The following is a 20177-nucleotide window of genomic DNA, read 5'->3' on the forward strand; positions in this document are numbered from 1 at the left end:
GTTTTGTTATGAAGTTTAATGTGCCACCAAGTTGTTTAATATTTGCTTCAGAAGTACATTATTTTTCTTCACTTTCTATTTCTTAGATACTTGAAGTATGCAAACAGTCTTGTATTTAATTTTACTTTTGGAGTATTCTGTAAGTAGCAGGCATGATTCTATCGGATTGCGCTATGTTTTCATGTAGTACTTACTAGTCTTATTATTACACCAGAGTCAGGCAGGAGAAGGTCTTATCTGGAGATACTGTCTTATCATAAATTGGCTAGTATGTTTCCTAGGTGTACATTTCTTTTCAAACATTAGTTAAAACATGGGAGTACACCTGATTTATCAGAGTTGTTCAAGCCATCTGAAACTCATCTTCTGTGTTGGTGCTGTCTTACCCAAATTTGAAAAGTTTGGCTATCTGTCTCTAAGAAAGCTGATAGACAACACTGCTTGGTTTTTAAGAAATAAGAAGCTGAAGTGAGCCCTTCTTTATAGCCATATCAAGTTAATCACTGAGGAAAGCCATTTTTCCCTTCCTTGAAAAGAAGAAAGGACATTTTTATTGTGGAAGGCCAGGAATACCTTCTTATAAATGGGAGTGGTCTGTGTGTTTCAAATTGCAATTCACATTTTGCCAGAGGGACAATTTACATGAGATACATAGAAGTGTGTCTTAGCCTGTGTCTCTGAACACTAGAGCACATTGTTTTCATGTCAGTCCTTGTTTAATTCAATTTTTGTTCTCATTTTAAAATGCAATTTTTGTTTTGGCCATTGTTAGACATAGCTCAGGGCCTTGGTGTAGATATTTTTGCCACCTCATCTACAAGAGATCTTGGCACTCCATCATTTTAAGGTGATTTTCTCCTCGAAATCAGTCGCATTTTAATCAGATCACAACTGACTGAAAACCCTAAAACCAGATTTAAAGCATAAATACCAGTACAGTAATCTTCTTTGCCAGCAATCCATTACATAAATCATAATACAATATTTGCATGTTATAGTTGGCTTCATTTATTTTGACTTCTATGTGAATTTCAAGGTTTTGTTAGATATATTCTCTTTTCCTTTGATACTCTTGTATTTTCCTGGAGAAGCTAACTGGGAAAGCAGAAGCCCAAGGCATATCTAATACAGAGCAGCTAATTTCATCCTCTGGATAAAAACAACTCACTCCTCTACTACCTGTAAAACACTCAGCTGAGGGGACAACACAGACACTTTTAAACGGATACGTTTTGGTTCTGCATGCTGTCCAGTCCAGTACTACCTTTCCTACAACCTGGCTGCCTTCTGTCAGAGTTTGTACCTTGTTCAATTATAAACTGGTTCATATTTACTTTTTATGAACCAGTATAATAGCAGGTATAAAAAGTTGATCTAACTTTAATCATGGGGACTCTTTGTTATACCTCATTCCCCATCACAGTCTTGTGTGGTATTTTCTTGAGTAATAGAAATAGCAAAATATCTCTTATTTCTTTCAGAAGATAAATTAATTAGAGTTTAAGGTTTGAATGCAACAAAATTTTACTATTAAAAGAAAAAAATGTGAAAAAGTAAAGCCAAAGGTTCAGAAAGTGACAAGACACTTTAAGTCTTCTCTCTTGCAGGCATGTTTTGTCCTGTAGTCTGCAGGACTACAATCTCTTCTCCCTGCTTGAATGTTTCTTTGACATATTAACAATGTAGGAATATGTAGAAAGAGAGGCAATGACACTGTATGAAAGGCTTTTAATGTCATTGCAGGTTCTGATCTGAATGCACTAGTCAATGGCAATCAACTCAGAGCTGTGAACATCGATGTGTTTTTCATACAGTTGTCACTGCATTAGCTGCATATTGTTGAAGTGCCATTATGGCTGTGTTTCTAGACATCAAATGTGGTAAACAATCTATAGAAATGCTTGTGACTTCTTACACTGAGTTTAAGGCTTAGGTAGCATATTTGTGTTGCGAATGGCTGGTGTAGCAGAAGATGACAAAACTTTTAGCCAGCTAAAGCTGTTAACCTCACATTGCAGCTGGTAGACCAGCATGGATAAGCACCACTGCTTTGATGTTCCAGTGCAAAATCAGGTGGCCTGGCTTAAACTGCTGACATAAGACCTTTCAGATGTATTTGGATAAGCAGATTTGGGAGCAACTGCATAATTAGGGTAATGGCTGAGATAGTACTTAAAGCCTGCTGTGACACGCAGCTGGGTGATACCCCATTGGTTTGGTAAAGGATATTTGCCTTTCCCTTGTCTCCTAGACATCCAGCTGCTTAAGACACCTATTAGTGCTAAAATGTCCAGGACAACCTCAAGAGTTTCAACCCATGTGACTTTCTGAGAGTGGATACGCTTCAGATGGTTTATAAGGAAAATAATACTCTACCATGGGTATTGCACATCAGTGCATCCTGTGTTGTTTCCCAGCCAGTCCAGTGGACTCCTATAGACAGTGCACCAGGTCATTTAAGTGTTGTATAACTGAAGAAATTGCAAAAAATTTCTCTAGACTGAAGAACAGAGTTCATGGGAAAGAAAGCATCATGGCTTCTTTCAGAGTACATATATTTACTCTTTCACTCTATTTGAAAAAGTACCAAATTTAACAGGAAACAAAATACTGATGGCTGACAGTCATGACAGTAGTAATCTAGGGTAGTAGTAACAGCAGGGTGCTATTTAAGACTGTATATAAGCTATATATATAAGCTATATATATACACACACATATATATACACTATATATAAACTTTAATTGATGCTGGTTTGGAAAAACTGGGACCTAACTCCAAAGGAAGAATTAACCACTTGTATTCTTGGAGGAGCTTCTGTGTGTTTTCTCACTTTCTGCCATTCTGAATGGCAAATAATAACCAATGGCTGCTATTAAAGACTAGTTTTAGAACTATATGAACTTTAATTTGTGTTGGTTTGTTTGGGGGTTTTTTTATTATAAAGAAAACATATTGTTCTTCCTCATCGCCTTTGGCTTTTGATTCCATCCACAATGTTATTAGCACTGCATTTGATCTAGGATAATTTTTCATCTTGGAAATTTCTGTATTTTGAGCCAGCGTAAGTGTTATTTGGCATGAGAATTTGCAGTTTTCTGGTGGAGAAGAGTTAAGCTGTCCTTACTTCCTTCACCGTAATTACATAGGTCTGCAATAACTCCACAACTCCTACAGTACTAGTAAATTCTTACTTGCAATTTTATAGTCAAATTAGCTTAAATTAGCAGAATAGTTAAATCTCCTTAAATTAGCAGAAGTTATTCACATAATTTTATTTTCAATAAATATAGCAAAATGGAACTTTGGACATTTGAGAGGAATATTTTTCTGAATAAGCTATGTCATGTGCCCATATAAATTATAATGATCATTATAATGTACTATCTCTGCTAAGCTTCTTAAACGCTACCTGTAGGAAAGAGAGATGAGGCATTCTGTATATTTGTTACCAAACATTGCTTTTAGAGTAATTTGTTTTTCAGGTTTAATTCTGAGCTAACAAGCCATATAGGAGTTATGGTCAAAAACAGGTAATTTCTTACTGCAGTGTTTTGCATAGCTGAAATTTTGTAACTAACATCAAGTGAGACTTTAATTTTAAAAACACATGTTTTTGAAAGCAGGCAGTTTGTTCAGACTAAAATTTGAAATTTGATTGATTTGTAATATGGACCAAAACTAACTTTTTTTTTCCCTCTAAAAAAGCCTGTCAAATTATATCATTAGCAAAAGGCTGGCTGCTTTTCTATATCATCAGGAAAAAATTCTACAACAGGTCTAACAACAGATCCATTGTGCTTAGGAAGTAATCACAGTGACCTTAAGAAATGGTAGCGGTCCATCCAACAAGTCATACTTGCTAAGTGGCTTGTTGATCAGGTGGATCAGAGTGGAAGGGGACCATTCTCAACCAATACCCCTTTCCAGAAAGCCAGGGAGAAATAGTGGTTTAGATTTCATTGTTTCAGTCTGATATTGTGCAGCATACATGTTAAGTATTTCTACAACTGGTTTTTCACATACCCTTTTCAAGGTCTGTTAGTATACAAATGACAAAAAAATTTGGTTTGAATTTTTAGATCTCTGCATCCGTATTGGTTACTGAAAGAAGCACATCAAGTGGCTCTAGAAAGTATTATTTTGAAAAATTATTTTTTTCCAAGACACAGAAAATTAACTAGATTTCAAAATAAAATAAGATCACATCCTATCCTTGCCATACCTTAAAAGATAGTAAAGTGCCTGCAAAATACATGCACATCTTAGTGGCAGATGTAGTAGAAATGCATTGATGGCACTAATCTCTTCCAATATGACCTGTGGACAGCAGGGCAGAGTGTTGCTGGAACACTGTCTCCTCAGCATTGTTCCTGCTCTGGCTCTCTTCATCTGCTCATGTCCAAGGTTTCTCAGCTTGTGAGGCAAAAGGATTCAGCACTTTCTTCACTTGATACTTCTGAATCTGTTAAGGTCAACGCTTTGCTAATTGGTTATAAATTCGTGGACATTACTTTTTCAGAGTAGTCATTGTGAATTTAAATTGCTTCTCAGTGGAACACTGCAAGAGCAATTCCTCATTAATTTTTGTTTCAGTCCCTAATAGCAGCTGACACTTGGTTCACTTGATTCTCTTTTTCTTATAGTTTTCTACAAAAGTACTAGCAGTCAATGGACTGATCTGGAAGTCCTGAAGAGTAATAAAGATGGAATTGATTTTTTTTTATTATGTATGACTTACCAAGGCAACATATATCTACACTTGTGAGGGCTTAACAATACTAGTCAGGAACAGGTCTTTTACATAAATGTATATATTATACTGGAATTACAAGTAGCATTCTCAGTATTGTATAGCAAAATGTGGTGTGCTAGTTTGTTTAATTAATTAAGACATGTATAAATACTTGTAAGCTATATGTGCATCATTTAAAAAGCATCCAGTAGCATAAGCTCAGGTTATTTTTCTGCATGATCTGAAAGCAGGATGTGTAAGCAGGTGGTCACCTGTTTACCAGGTACCGTATTTGTATGCGTAGCGACCTGTGGGATTCCCTGTGCTTAACTTCTACAGCTCCTTATACTATCACAAATCTAATGGACTAAAGGTTAGCCTGAAGCTGTACTTGCTTCATTTTTGCCTGTAAACTATCAGAAGGATTTGTAGGGGCCCATGAAACAGTGCCTATATCCATTTCTGTGGCAATGTTCTTTTATGTAGAGAACAATTATATACAATTTTCTCCATACAAAGGCTTAACTTCTAATATCATAAGGCTTTGGGGCCTTGAGGGCTCTTTCCATTACACTTAGCTGGCAGCATCTGTGACATCTCCCCCTTTCTCCCAGGAAAGGACAGACATGAGGACAAGTTGGGCATGGTACGTTGCAGCACAAAATGAGTGTGCTGGTTTGAGCTGGAGTAGAGTTAACTTTCTTCACAGAGGCTAGTATGGGGCTATGTTTGGATTTTGTGCAGAACACAGAGTTGATAATGCAGAGATGTTTTTGTTATTGCTGAGCAGAGCTTACATAGAGTCAAGGCCTTTGCTGCTTTCCATACTGCCATGCTGGCAAGGAAGTTGGGGATGCATGGGAGACTGGGAGGAGACACAGCTGGGACAGGTGACCCAAACTGACCAAAGGGATATTCAATACCATAGGACATCATGCTCAATATATAAGGTGGGAGGAGGAAGGAGGAAGGGGGGACATCTGGAGTGATGGCATCTGTCTTCCCAAGGAACCATTATGCGTGATGGGCCCTGCTCTCCTGGAGATGGCGGAACACCTCCTGTCTTTGGAAAGCAGTGAATTAATTCCTTGTTTTGCTTTGCTTGTGTGTGCAGCTTTTGCTTTCTCTATTAAACTGTCTTTATCTCAACCCATGAGTTTTTGTAAAAAAAATCGCTCCCCCATCCCGTTGGTGGGGGAGTGAGTGAGAGGCTGCGTGGTTTTTGGCTGCTGGCTGGGGTTAAACCACGACAATGAGACAGCAGATTTTATCCAAGCATCACCTCACTACCCTCCTCTTTCAGGATGAGTTTGAAGAAGGGGCTGGTGGTGCCCAGCATCCCCCTTTTCACCAGCAGAGCCTTTTAAACTCTCTTCCTTAGGACAGCCGTGGACCTGGTTACCATGGTGACAGGGATGAACCTGACACGTGAAAGCACAGCTCGGGGGATCACACTTTTTGTTCATAATCAAATAAAATTTTTCTTTTTAATAATGCTACTCTAAAAATCTCTAATTTGGAATCCTGAAAGCAACAGCTTAGATGGATCCAAACCCAGTGAATTTCTGGCATGCCTTCATCTCCCAGAAGCTGTACTCCAAATGAGAAATTCTTTAGACAACATAGAGAAAGGAGAATTGTGGAGATTCACTTACCAGTAAATATAAGTTCGGCTTTCAACCTGAGAAAGAAAAATCTTAAATAGAGGCTGATGGTGTACCAAACTGATTCACATGAGGATATCTCTAAGACCTCATTAATTGTGTTAATAGTTTGCTAGAACAAGTTGCACATCTCGTCTCCTGATCCCTACAAAAGTGCATTCAAATGTTTTCATCAAATAGCTGAGGCTTTTCTTTTTTAAACTATTAAGCTAGAAGGGGTTATGGATCTTCTCTCACTGAACTTGATTTTATTAATTAACTTTCAGACTTGTAAAAATTTCCTTATCATTGTAGGAAAGCAGTAACAAAGCAAAACTGGTGGAGGTGGAATGCTCTTTCTGGGCAGACGATTAAAACACAGGGCAGACCAGTCTAAAGGAAAATATCTGTCAGAGAATCTTAGTTTTCCAATGAGCCCTTTTCTCAGGTGGTAGACTGACATATCTCCAGAGCTGGCTGTAGTTTCATTTGATGTTATCCTGGTGTTACCTTGTTGAACTCATTCAGATGTCATTCCTGGGTTTAATTAAAAGTTTTTGAATGCCACATAACAAAAGTACAGAAGAGATTATCTTGAGCAGAGCTATTTTGAATATCTAGCTATGCAGCAATAACACCAGTTCGTGAGAATTCAAAGATCTGCCGTAAACAGAAATTAACATTCAAAGAAAATGCAGTGTAATAAAATAGCAGCTTTAATCATGCATAAAACTGAGTTTCTGCCCTTGCTCACACAAAGGAAACCCAGCACAAAACGCTGTGAATGTTAAGAGAGTCAAACGGTATGGTGAGAAGGTTATGTATAAAAATCTTGTTCAAAACCTCTTATTTAAAAGCTGTCTTTTAGAAGGTTGGCTGTTCTCACTGTTACCATGCAAGCAGCCCTGCAAAATCCTACCAGAAGTTTCTGCTTTGAATAATTGCGTTTGGATGAGCAAGTAGAATATCATTATCTTGACTCCAACACCATCTCCTTAGGATGGTATAGGTGAATAGATTTTGTGGTGAGTGTCATAAATTCTCTAACAATTTTTCAAGGCTGTGTGTAAATTTTGAACCACAGAAGGAAGGAGAAGACAGGAAAGCAATATGTGCCGTGACTGGGTTCCTTATGCCACAGTATGCTTCAAGAATTAAGTGTAAATACTATGCATATGCTCAATTTTAGAAGTGAGTATTGGATTTTTAGGTGTGTTTGATTTAAAAACATGGTAAAAAAAATTTAAAGGAATTAAGTACATCAGGAAATTGTGGGAAGATGGACTCTACCTCCCCAACTGTTTAGAATTTTACTGTCCCTGAGAGAGTTAGCAATGCTAGTTTAATTTAGTGCTGCTCACAGCTGGATTTCATGCTACTGTCATGGAAGTCAACTGATTGAATATTGTCCTTTAGTAGCTATGAAAACAAGGAGAATGACTTCTTGTATGCTGACTATAATTTGCAATGTGCAGAGTCAGAACCACTGGATCGAGTTATTTTATGAACTTTGTGAATGGGACTATGGAATCTGATTGCTGCTACTGTTCATTAGTTCAGAAGAAAGGCAAGTAGATAAGTTGGTAAAATTCAGTGTTCTCCCAGTCTAGCTCATAAATCTTCTGGGTAGGCAGCTCTTCTTGTACAGGGGAAAAATGTAGTTAACACTCTGCTTCAGATCAGAAATTCTTCTTGCAAATTGTATGGAAGATGAGTTTGCACTGGTGGAAAACTGTAGTATTATGTCTTCTGAGACTTACAGGATCAAATTGTGAAAAACACAATCATATGCAAGGCAATTATATTGTAAAAATTAACACTTAATTTAAGGTCTATTAGAGTAAGGCTGGCCAAAGGAATTAACAGCCATTTTCATATGATCAACATTCTGTCACCGCACAAGGTTCTTTTTCAAATCAATAAATTACTTTTTAATACAGTCTGCTGTTCAAGATGCAAGAAAGGATTGCAGGACTACATTGCTAAAAATGAACATTAGAAATTAGTAAAGCAAGTGTTTTTATAACCTAAATAATTTTATAGAATTCTTGCCTTGTTTAGAAATATACAGTGGTTAACTCCAATTATCAAAATTTCATTTTTAATTACTCTCTCTCTCCAATTTAGAGATGTTGTGTTAGGATGTTGTTGTGGACCATGTTGAAGGCTTTACAAAAGTCCACATAGATGACATCTGTAGCTCTTCTCTTGTCCACTGATGTAGTCACTCCATCATAGAAAGCCACTATGTTGGTTAGGCAAGATTTGTCCTTGATGAAGCCTTGGTTAGTTGTGTTGCTTTGTTTGACAAAACCAGCAGTTCAGCCTACAGAAGTGCCACTTCAGAGAGAAAAATCCTGGTAGTCTCGTAGACAGTAGAGAAAGCGAAGTCTCAGAATAAGCAGTATTTCACTTGCTGCTGTAGTCCTTGTGCAATCAGCATCCAGGACTCACTGATTTATATATGAAAGACGTAGGTTTAATACACAGGCACAAGGTGTCTCTGGTTTTGTCCTTTGGTTGTATGTACATAAGCTCACACATGCTTATTACAATATACTTTGAGCTATCAAAATTAAAATGCAAGTAATATGAAACACTTTCAAATTCCTAAGTTTCATTAAATGATTCTATGCTACATTGCATGCAATGCACATACAGATAAAGCATAGATTTGCAGTGTGATTTGTATCTATAATTGCTTTCATACAGTCCCCAAATGTAGCATTTAGTCTAGAGAATGCATATATTATCTGTTGCTGGAAACCACATAGAATAATCTTGGCTTCATTTAAGTCAAAAGCAATTTTTCTGTTGATACTGGGGAAAGGGGTAGTGTTTTGTCAATAAATCTTAGCATTTTGGATGTAGGAGGCTAATCCACTGATTATACACTTGCTTAGGCTATGGCTATTCAATATAATTTTTCTCAGTTAATTTAGGACTCTGTGTTACATTTCTAGTGGGCACCAACTTTGTCTCATAAACAGCCTTAAAGTTCATGGATTAGTTACTGTATCTTGCTTCAAATCCCTTAATGTAAGGAAACCAGAACAAATAGACAAGCAGATATTCTCCTGGCTTTCCACTCTTCTAAAAACTTGACAGAGAGCTTCATTTTGAAGTACTGATGATCCAAACCAAATCATTTCTTATAGAATATATAATAAAACACTCATGCCTAAGCAGCTGAATAAGTAAACTCCCTCAATAACGTATTCTTTAGATTTTCTGAGACGTATATAGTTGTTTTTCTAAAGTAACTTTTCGGAATGAAATAACATTATGTGTGGCCACACAATAATTTTAAACGGGACTCTGAGAAACACCTGTATTGCAGCTTGCTCTATCAAACAATAAGGGGCCTATCTTTTTCCAACAAAGTGTGGCATGGGTCTGTCATTCTTTCCCCTCTACTGTCTGATCTCTCAGTAATACTCCTGTGAAAAAAACACTGTTCTGATCAAGGCTCAAAGCCTGTATTATTGTATGTATTTTTGAGCCTTCAAGTTTTGAAGTGCATCTTCAGGTCACATCCAATCCCCGTGATTCATATTTTGAAATCTCTCAAAGACCTGGCCTTAAGTCTCCATCCACACAGCTAAATCTCTTGCTCCAGCCTTAGTTATTTTGCAGCTTGAGTTCTTACCTTTGCTAGGTCAGATCTACTCAGCTGTGCTTCATTGTTCAATTCCAGACACAGTGACTGTCCCACTCCCACATGCTCCCTCTTTATGCTTCCCACATCCATGCTGTTTCTCAGTACGCTGTATAGCATACATGATTTTTTCCCCCATTGGCATAGAAAGCCATTTATATTTAGCTTTGATTGGTCTTTTGACTTTACTGACTGGCCTTTTGGCTCTACTGCTTATCAAATGTTCATTCACATTTGTCACATCCAGCCCAGCTAACATTGGACTGAGAGTTGATTCATTTTAAGCATTAAGAATGTTGAATACCTTCTTACAGTTTCAACTCAGAAGTCATCCCCCTCATTTGCTCTGTTAGCATCATATGTGTATCCAACTCTTAATTCTGGCTTGCCTCTGTGTGTTGCATGTACACAGCTACACATGCTCACACCACTTACCTGATTCCAACTTGTCCCCCTAGACTCCTCAACAACACACATAATGCGAACAAAGTATATATTATTGAGTCCTCCTGGGTTATGTATGCCAGTGTGCATGCAGGCATGTATTTACATAGAGGAAGAAGCATTTAGTATTTCTCAGCAGATAGAGTTCAAACTGTAGGTGAAAGAGATGATTATGATGATGAAGTCTTATGATGATGATTAAGTTTTATGATTAAAGCACTTCCAGATCTCTCACTGTCTGACTAGCTTTTGCATGGGTGTCTGGAAGAGAGCACATTCCTAGCGCAGAAGGTTGCTCTGAGGGCAAGTTCTTAGTAAGTCATTTAGACACAGCTGAGGTGAAGGTTACAGAAACAATTAATAAAGAGTGATTTCAAACAATAGCATGATCATTCTCTCAAAAGATAGAATGGGTTCCTGCACATGAAACCTGAACAGAAATGGCCTGAGTAACATGGTTAAAAGCAGAAAATGTTAAATAGCAATAATTCCTGGTACTCTCTACACTGGCTTTCTAACAGGCATATGGATTAGATTTTCAGGGGAGCAGTAGTCTTTCACTGGTATGACTTCACCTCATTTTCCATTCTGCTTGTTTTGATGATCCGTTGACAAGCATCCTAGTTTCATTGCAAAGGACATTTTCTGTGTAATGACATGGGCATGATGATATCAACAATTTGTAACTATTCCACATGCAGCTGCTGTGAGGGGAGAGTTTAAGTGGCATTTGCTGCATGCTGGGTGGAGAGTGAGAGAAGGGTCAGAGGGAGAGCAAGCACATGTACCCATCCATGCCCATGAGTAGAGGAAAGGCCACAGCCTCAGAAAGTAAGAACTAGAGAACAGAAGAGCTGTTTTCTATTCTACAAGTAAATATCTCCTGGGATATTACCCCTGACTGATACTATTTGTGATTTTTTATAGTTTTACCAGGCTGGAAAAGCCTGTGTTCCTCATCCTTTGTACATCAGGCTGTGATGCAAAGAGGTGCAGACTGAATAGCTGCGCACTTTTGTGTATATTCTGTTTTTCTCTCTGCTGTAACCTGTAGCCTCAGCCTACTCAGCTGTGTTATGGAGTGGTTTCATCTCTCTGTAGAACAGTGGTTTGTGGGGTTTTTTTCAGGACATATAAGCAGAAGTAAATCTACTGCTGACTTCAGGCTTGGCTTTGTGGATGACCTTATTTAGAGAATCAAAATTCCCAGTAGAATGCAGATCTCAGACCAGATGCTGTAAGGTGAATTAGTATACAAAGATGAAATTAGGTGAAGGAGAGTAGGACTAGAGTTTAGGTTGCAGGCTGTGGCTTGGAAAAAAGTGCTTAATTTACTGTTTGTGGGTTGATGTTTTCTCTCTAGTCAACATTATGCTTTCCATATTTAATTTCTGAGAAAATAACATTAAATGACATAATGGTGATTAGCTGATCGATTGTCTCTGCTTTGTAATACAGTAACTTGTTTAGATTCCAGATGCATAAACACTTTTGCATGTGTATATATATAAAAATAGATATATATGTTCCTGTATGCATACTTATATAGTCACATACTTCGTGTTGCAAATATATGGCATATACATTGAAACTTACAGTGTGTCAAGGTTCTTATGTGTAGATGTTTAAACATATGATGCATGTATCTGTATTTTGGTTACTGTATTAAGACACATATATTTGAAAATTATTACCATCAATTATTTTCTTGTTTCTAGTGCTTGCACATTTAAGTAACTTCTTTTTTTTTTTTAATTCATTTAGCAGCAGCAACAGAAGAACCTGAGGTGATTCCAGATCCGGCTAAACAAACAGATCGAGTGGTGAAAATAGCAGGAATAAGTGCTGGAATTCTGGTATTCATCCTACTTCTCCTTGTTGTCATATTGATCGTCAAAAAAAGGTAAGAAAATGATCTGTGCTGATTGGTCTTTTTTTCCTCCATATCTGTCAATAACTAAATGGGTGTTTTTTACAGGTCTTTGAAAAACAAGGGGGTTAGGACCAGTAGGTCAAACCAGTTTTTGGATGAGTCCTTTGTGCTTTGTTTTCATTTTACTGGGATTCTTATGATGGATACAAAGAAAGGATTTCTTTATATTTGTGATCCAATAGCTATACATTTTCTCATGCTTATTTATATCCAAGTAGCTTTAAGTTGAAGTTGGAGGAATGTACAGAATATTGAAGTGGGTGGAATTGAAACTCATGGAGCCTTTTTTATTTTTTAAGGCAAAGAAAAAAATAATAACTTACTGCACTTTTCATGTTTTAATTGCTTAATGAATATGATTTTCTATATGCAGCTCTAATGAGTTATTTGTGTCTGTGTGTTACCCAGCTTGCAAAATAATGTAATTTTATACTTCTATTTATGCTCTTGTAAACCTGGAGTTTTTTCTTAAAAGTCATACCACATCACTGTAAAATTATCTAGTGAGTCCTTAGTGCATGAAATTGTTTAAAAGTGTATTAATTTGAGTGAATTTTAATTTTTTCCAGTTGTTTCTTAGACAGTAAGCAATATCGCCATCTTCTGGCATTGTACAATGCTAACCCTGCATCCCAATGCTCCTACCTGTAGTAACTTGTGCTCTCCTATTGCTTGGTCAGTGTTTCACAGTCTAGCCTTCCCAGTAGTTGCAACTCTTTTAACCTGGCATAAAAGTCCGTAATATGTCCCTATAAATCCGTAGTTATAGTAGCGAAACTAGTTCCTCTCTCTCTGTGCACTCCCTCCCCGGCGCGTTCCCTTTGCGTGGCAGAAGCTGATTTCTCTTGGGTAGAATGAGCCCTTTGCTTTCCCATGGTGTGTGCATTGCGTGCCCTTACCTTCTGCAGGAGTCATAATGAAAAGTATTTTTGAAAATGTTGCGTATGTTCCTCTGAAATGCAGCTTGCTATTATTTTTAAAGCTTAAGAAAAAAATTCTAATTGTACCTAAGATCATTATGTATGTTATAATTACTGGTTTGCATTAGATTTTTTTAATTTATTGCCTCTTCACAATTATCCCTGGAGATATATAACTTGGAGAAGAAACGTCTGCATTAGAAACATTAGGTATGCTTATAGTGTTCTGTGTTAGTTAGCTACATACGTGATTTTTCCCAAAAGTGCTTTTACTTTTCTCTGTTGTTTACCTCTGTGGTTGAGAATTAACACATATGCAAAAGGTCCAACTCATCATTTGCAAAAAAAAAAGACATACAGTCAGCCAGTTTTCTTTATTGACACAACTTTTGAAAAACAAAAAAGAAGTTGTTTTTCAGCTTTTAGGAGGCGATCTCTTTTATAGCTTTATAGCAAGGTATGTGCTGGGGAGTAACATCTTAGTGCTTGTTCCAGTGGTCCCTTATGTTTATTAGACAACTCTGTGTGTGCATGTGTGTGTGTGTGAGAAAGAGACTGTCTAACTCTACATAGTATCAGTCACTTCCAGTTGGGATTGATTAGTTTTACAGGTAACAAACAAACAAAAGAATTCAATGTGTTCATTTTTCCTGTCCTCTTTACCTCTTTCATTCAGAGTCCTCTTAGGCTTATACTTTCACTATTGAATTGTTTGATGAAAGTAAGTTAATTATGTCCATGAAGTGATATTTTAAAGTTTTCCCCTTTTCCCCCTTCCCTCATCTGAACCTGTGAAGGCAGTATTCTCTTAGGAATGATCATCGTTCTAAAGCACATAATATTTCTAAACTCCTGTACTATTTTGTATTCAAAATAGGTGAGAAATTAACCTGCTTAATGAATCTTTAATGTTTGGCAATTTTTCATCATGATAGTTTAATTGGTCGTCTATTGCGTATGTTATAGGTGTGCCATTCTTCCCCCCCTGCCCTTAGGGAAAATGGGCACTTTTTAAAATACCAGCTTTAGTCAAGGTCTCTTACAGAAAGCATAGAAAAACTTTGTGTTCCTGAGTTAATTCAGTCCATCTAGTGAATCAGGGCAATGCATATCATGAAGCCAGGAACAGTTGTAAAAACCCTGACACATTCACACATACAAAAACACACTTCACTTAGTTGTGGTGGGACTGGAAACAGATCCGTCTGAATCATCCTCTGTAGTGTACCTATTCAGTGATCCATTATGTAGTATCCCTTTTGGTACCTGAATTGACCACAGCTTATTAGATGGAAAAGTCAATAAAACAATGGTTTCTGCATTTTCATTCATTAAGTCGGATGTACAGCCACCGCTATCTCAAACTGATTAAATGCAGCATTACATTTTATTGAAAAATGGAGTACTAAGCAGTTTTGTTCACGAGCTTGAGATGTTTTAGGCTTTGCCTGATCATTTTGTACAAATTGGTTTGAAGTTTTCCTGAATGAAGCTATTAACAGCTTTTACAGACTTTTACTGGAGTAATCAAACCAGCTAAGAAAAGGGATACTGCATCTTTAACAAGCAATGTCATTTTTATTTTCAAAGTCATTGTTGGACTATTTCCAAATGTCCTTCATTTCCTTCCATTTGTTTACCTTCCATGTTTTTAATGCTTAGCATGACTACATCAGCATTTCCAGTTGTACGATTTTAAAATAGAAAGCATATGTTTGCATTCAGGAAATGTGTGGTATATATGACAGTACACACATGTCAGTTGTAAATGTGCATTCCTCAAAATGTGTGTACTCGTATAGCTACACATGGTATGCATACAAACATATATGTATACACCTGTGTACTGATAAAGATGATAAAATGAATGACAAGAAATTGTTTTCTGATTACATGTATTTATTAATGGAACCTTTAGTTTTTGTGACTGAAAAGTAAAAAGCATATCTACTGCACAAGATTTGTACACAGCTGTTCATTTGTCATGACATCTAGGTGGTAATCATTATATTATGCTGAACTGCATGTTGAAATTACACAATCCATTTAATTTTCAAATTTTTTGGCAATAAGTGAAATCTCAGCATGTAATTTTCTCAAGTGCTCTTTCTACAAAACAAATCATTTTTATATGCTAGTGTTTTGGGTTTTTTTAATTGCATGGCAAAGTAAGACTAGTTTGTGCATGAGCAAGTTGAAATGCTAACCAAAGAAACATGAATTTTTCAACTTTTTTTTTAAACGCACATTTCTCTGCTTTATTGAATGTGACAGAGTCACGCTTTTCATTCACCATTGCTTCTCTTTTTCCACTGTCTGTGATTTGCTTGCCAGGAGGAGCTACTATTCTTACTCCTACTATCTGTAAGTAGAATACGGGTGACTTACTATTTTACATGTTTTAAAGATGCAGTATCCCTTTTTAAAAAAGAAAAACAGTCTTTATAATTTTTTTAAAGTTTTATTGATAGCTACCTTTTGTTATTCACAGGCTTGAAAAATTGCTTGTATCATTATTCCCATTATTCTTACCCTGTTTTTTTTAAAGGGATATTGTATTTCTAACTGTATATTGAGACTTCTGCTTTTTGCTACAGTTTTCCACTATCATTTTAGTTTATTGTAATCATAATTTACTTTGCATTATGATTCACAGCAACACATCACACTATGGAAAAAAACCTCTTTTCCCATTTCCTAGCTAGACAACTGTGCTTATAAATCACAAATTATTCTTTCTTATCTCATCAGTTCGGGAATGACCTTGTGCACCACTTTTCCTATGCAGGTTGTCAGGAGATGCCAAACCTTTATAAATAGGTTATGGTCAGCATCTACTGCTTTTGAGGTGCTCTACATACCCATTTTAAAGTGTCAATCTTACTTTATGCCATTAGTTTGTATAAAGTATTGCTTCATTGAAGCAAAATTGACTCTTTTTATACTTGTTGACCAAATGAGGTTTTGTGAGGACTGTGACAGTTTTGTCTGAGATCAAGCACAGCAGTTCCAGGCATTCTTAATTTTAAATAACTGCACATAGCCATTGACTTCAGAGGGCTTCTAAGAATGCACTCAAGTGCTTCGATGAGCTGGTGATGTGTGATAATGATGCTCTTCCACATTTTAAAGCAGATAGTTGACTTCTTTAAACAAATTTTTAAAAAAAAAAAGCTAAGCTGGCTTAGCTAACTGCCACTCTCTGGTTTATTGTGACAAATTATAATTTCCTTGTTAAATAGCAATTGCTTCAACTCTAGATAATTAACTGCACAGTTTCATCCTATGATGGAGCACTTTTCCCTTCCAGCTCCCACTGTAACACCCACCTGTGCAGATTCATCCAACTGGGTCCTTTAGCAGATAATGAGAATCATTTACACTTTCTGTCAGCCTCAAGTTCTTTAACATAATGATTTGCTTAACTATCATGAAGCGTAGACTGCACGTGCCTTTAACTGAGTGAGGGAAGGAAAAAAAGGAAAGGAAAGGAAAAGGAAAGGAAAAGAAGTCGTCAAGCCCCAAGGGAGCCAGGAGGTGTTGAACAATAAAGCTGTCCTCCCATTTCCCAGCAGCTTTGGGTTGCAGTGCTATAACACAATAAGCCTTTCTAGGCATTGAAGCAGAGCATAAGAACTAGAAGGAAGCTACTGTAATAAGGTAATAACTTGAAAGCATTAATAGCTGTTGATTTATTTAGCATAGCTAGCAGGTTTTGTTACAAAGTGATGCTTCAAATAAAGGCTTAATATCATCAAGAGATGGGATGTAATAGTCTTTTTGTTTCATTTCTGAGGTGATGTTAGAAAAAGACAATCTTCAGTGTATAAAGACTATCTGAAAGGCTTTGAAACTTTAAAAACCAGTTTGAACTAGAAATGCCAGTTTTGTGAAAGCTTTGGTAACGAGTTATAAAGCTCAAGCAGTTTCACTCTTGGAAGTTCTTATGGTCTTCATTTGTTCAAGCAGAGTATCATTTAAACCAGCTTCTCTTAGTTTAACAGGAATGTGTGGAGTACATGTATAAAATAAAGCATTTTAGGGGGGGCATCCAATAGATTATTTATTTCTCATTGAACAACTGATACACACAGAACCCTCATGTACACCACAAGAGTCTGGTGAAAAAATCATAAGTTTAGAGATCACCTTTGAGATTTTTGTAGTGAGAGTGTTATTGGGTGGTAATTTTACAGCTAAACTATCTGTAAATGGAAAAAAGAGTGTGTGTGGGGTGGGGGGGAGTGTGGCAAAAGAAGAAGATGAGTTTGATTGGTGGAAGAATCTTAGTTATTCGCTGAAGGGCTTTGTCCATCCATACTCTGCGTTGAGGCCCCTCCTCATGAACCAAGACGATTAACTTAAGAAACAGCCCTGTAACGTTTTAAATATGCAAAAACATGAAGAGCATCGTGCCCTAGAGAGCAGTGTAGATCCTTTCTGATGGATGTTCCCAAGACTTAACATGTAAATGGGTAGATAATTTACACTAATATTCTTAATGGAATCACAGAATGGTTTGGGTTGGAAGGGACCCTAAAGATTATCAAGTTCCAACCCCTGTGCCATGGATAGGGACACCTTCCACTAGAACAGGTTACTCAGAACCTCATCCAGCCTGGCCTTCAACTCTAGCAGGGAGGGGGAGTCCACAACCTCTCTGGGCAGCCTGTTCGAGTGTCTCACTACCCTTATAGTCAAGAATTTCTTCCTAATATCTCACGAATATCTCATACTATTCTTGTCTACCATTAGAATGTGAACAGAATATTGAAAGCTGGTGGAGAACAGAGGAAGAGCAAGAAGTCCTGTTAGTCAGAGAAACATAAGATAAACATTGTCTAAACAGTTAACAGGATATTTGATGATATTCTATGCAGAAAAACCTTAGGAAGCTAAGCTGTATTTTAAACATATGCTTCCAAGAGCTTAGTATTTTAAGTGATGATTGTCTCTCCCACGTGGTGTCAGATTTATCCGAATAAGCAGGTTGACTATCTATTATTATGCAGTTGCAGCTTCAGGTGAAAACAAGGAGGTTCAGAACAGTCTAATTTATGTTGCAGATTCCTGCATAACCAAGGTGCACTTCATGCTGCTCTGCATATTTCCTGCTACTTGTGATATATAAGTGTAGTAGGCTTTAAGTTATAATTAAAATATGTTTTCTGTTTCTACCTGACTTCTGGAGACAGTGAAAATTGCTTTCAGTGCTTCATCGAAAGGGAAGAATTGAGAGGTATATCTGAAGTGTGCACTTTAAGGGAATTGGCTGTTAATTTGAGGGGTTCAGTTGTATAGATTAGGTTGCTCTTTAACTGTGATAGATTCAGAATGTCAGACTATTAATGTCAAAATTAAAATGATCCTAAACTACATGAAAGGGTAGAATGATGAGGGGGGTTTTGTTTTTCAAAGAACCAAAGTTCAGTGTCTGGAACAAAGTGTGGTATCATGTTGTATTTTGTATACTGAATGGGAAGAGCAATGTTTAACATAAAAGGTAATATGAATTTATATTGAAAAATTATGCTTCTTTTGTTACTTCATAGGTTTTTTTTGACTAATAAAGTAATTTAGAAGGTTACATGATTTTTTCCTAACAAGGCAAGCAAGGGGAATGAATTATCCATTTATAAAATCAAAACAGATATTCAAATGGATATGGTTGACAAAACTGCATGCACAGATGCTTCTTATTTGTCATTTCAGTTAAAATGTAATTATATCCTCTAATTTGTTTATATTAGTGTAATTACTCCACAGGAAAAAAAAAATATTACCAGGTACAGAAGTAAGCACTTCCATTGCAGCATTCGTATGTGTACAGAAAACACACGGCCATGACTGCTTCATGGCAAGGTGCAGAGTTTTATCGATTACATGGGGAAATCAGTGAAATTTTTCGGTCTCTCAGGATTATAGATAATGACTATTGTAGACATCAAAGTTCATCAAATATTAAGGTGGTTTGCGGTTGGTTTTTTTTTTTGGCTGGGCAGCAAACTTGCGAAGAAGCGCAAGGATGCCATGGGGACCACCCGCCAGGAGATGACACACATGGTGAATGCAATGGATAGGAGTTACGCTGACCAGAGCACTCTGCATGCAGAGGATCCTCTTTCAATCACATTTATGGACTCGCATAACTTCAGCCCCCGATGTAAGTAGACTCTCTGAAGTACAGGTAAATATCGAAACACAGATAACAGTTCTACTTTTTAAGGAAAATTGTTATAAGCTCCAGGTTTTCCTGGAATGCTGGTGAAGCCAAAGGTTGAGTAGGGATGCTTGTATGTCATGCTTTTTGGTATGTGGCCAGTTATTTAACTAAATATTTGCATATATTTTCACTATGCAATGATACTTGTTTTAGGGAAAATATTGTAATTCTAGAATATCTCAGATAAAATCTGAAATTGAATTTTCCCTCATGAGGCTATTTAATGCCAACATGTTAAATATTACTGTGTAACACCATGTCTGTAATGAATAATATTATGAGGTCCAAATTAATTTCTATTTTTTTGGCAGTAAGGATGTTATAACAGAAGGAAGCATTGACAATTTTCATTGCTGTTTGTGACGTTTAAGAACAAGCTCATTAATATATCTGCAAAGTTGTTCTATATTTGTATTTGTTTTTTGTAGACATGCCAACTGTCTAGTTTTGACAAAGTTTGGCAGTTTGGGTTTCTGGCTGTTAAGTGTCTGGGTTATAGCTTCCACTGTCCAGCACTCTTGCCTCCCAGCATCTACACTATGCCTTGCACAAAAGCAAGATCCTCCACTGGCAGACTCTGAATATCTCAAAACCAGTGTGTAAGTTACCAAAGGGACACA

General features: G+C 36.9%; 1 protein-coding gene across 1 annotated transcript in view; it reads left to right on the forward strand.

The window, feature by feature from the left end:
• Nucleotides 1-20177, forward strand: part of LOC103809065 (receptor-type tyrosine-protein phosphatase kappa-like) — a gene marked incomplete at its 5' end in the record, with an annotated part of 94635 nt that overhangs the window by 46595 nt on the left and 27863 nt on the right. Inside the window, 2 exon segments of the mRNA XM_009081878.1 lie at nucleotides 12246-12384; nucleotides 19337-19497. Of these exon segments, the coding sequence (XP_009080126.1) occupies nucleotides 12246-12384; nucleotides 19337-19497 (300 nt within the window).

The sequence above is a fragment of the Acanthisitta chloris genome, unplaced genomic scaffold (assembly GCF_000695815.1).
Source record: "Acanthisitta chloris isolate BGI_N310 unplaced genomic scaffold, ASM69581v1 scaffold1269, whole genome shotgun sequence".
In the NCBI taxonomy this organism is placed as follows: domain Eukaryota; kingdom Metazoa; phylum Chordata; class Aves; order Passeriformes; family Acanthisittidae; genus Acanthisitta; species Acanthisitta chloris.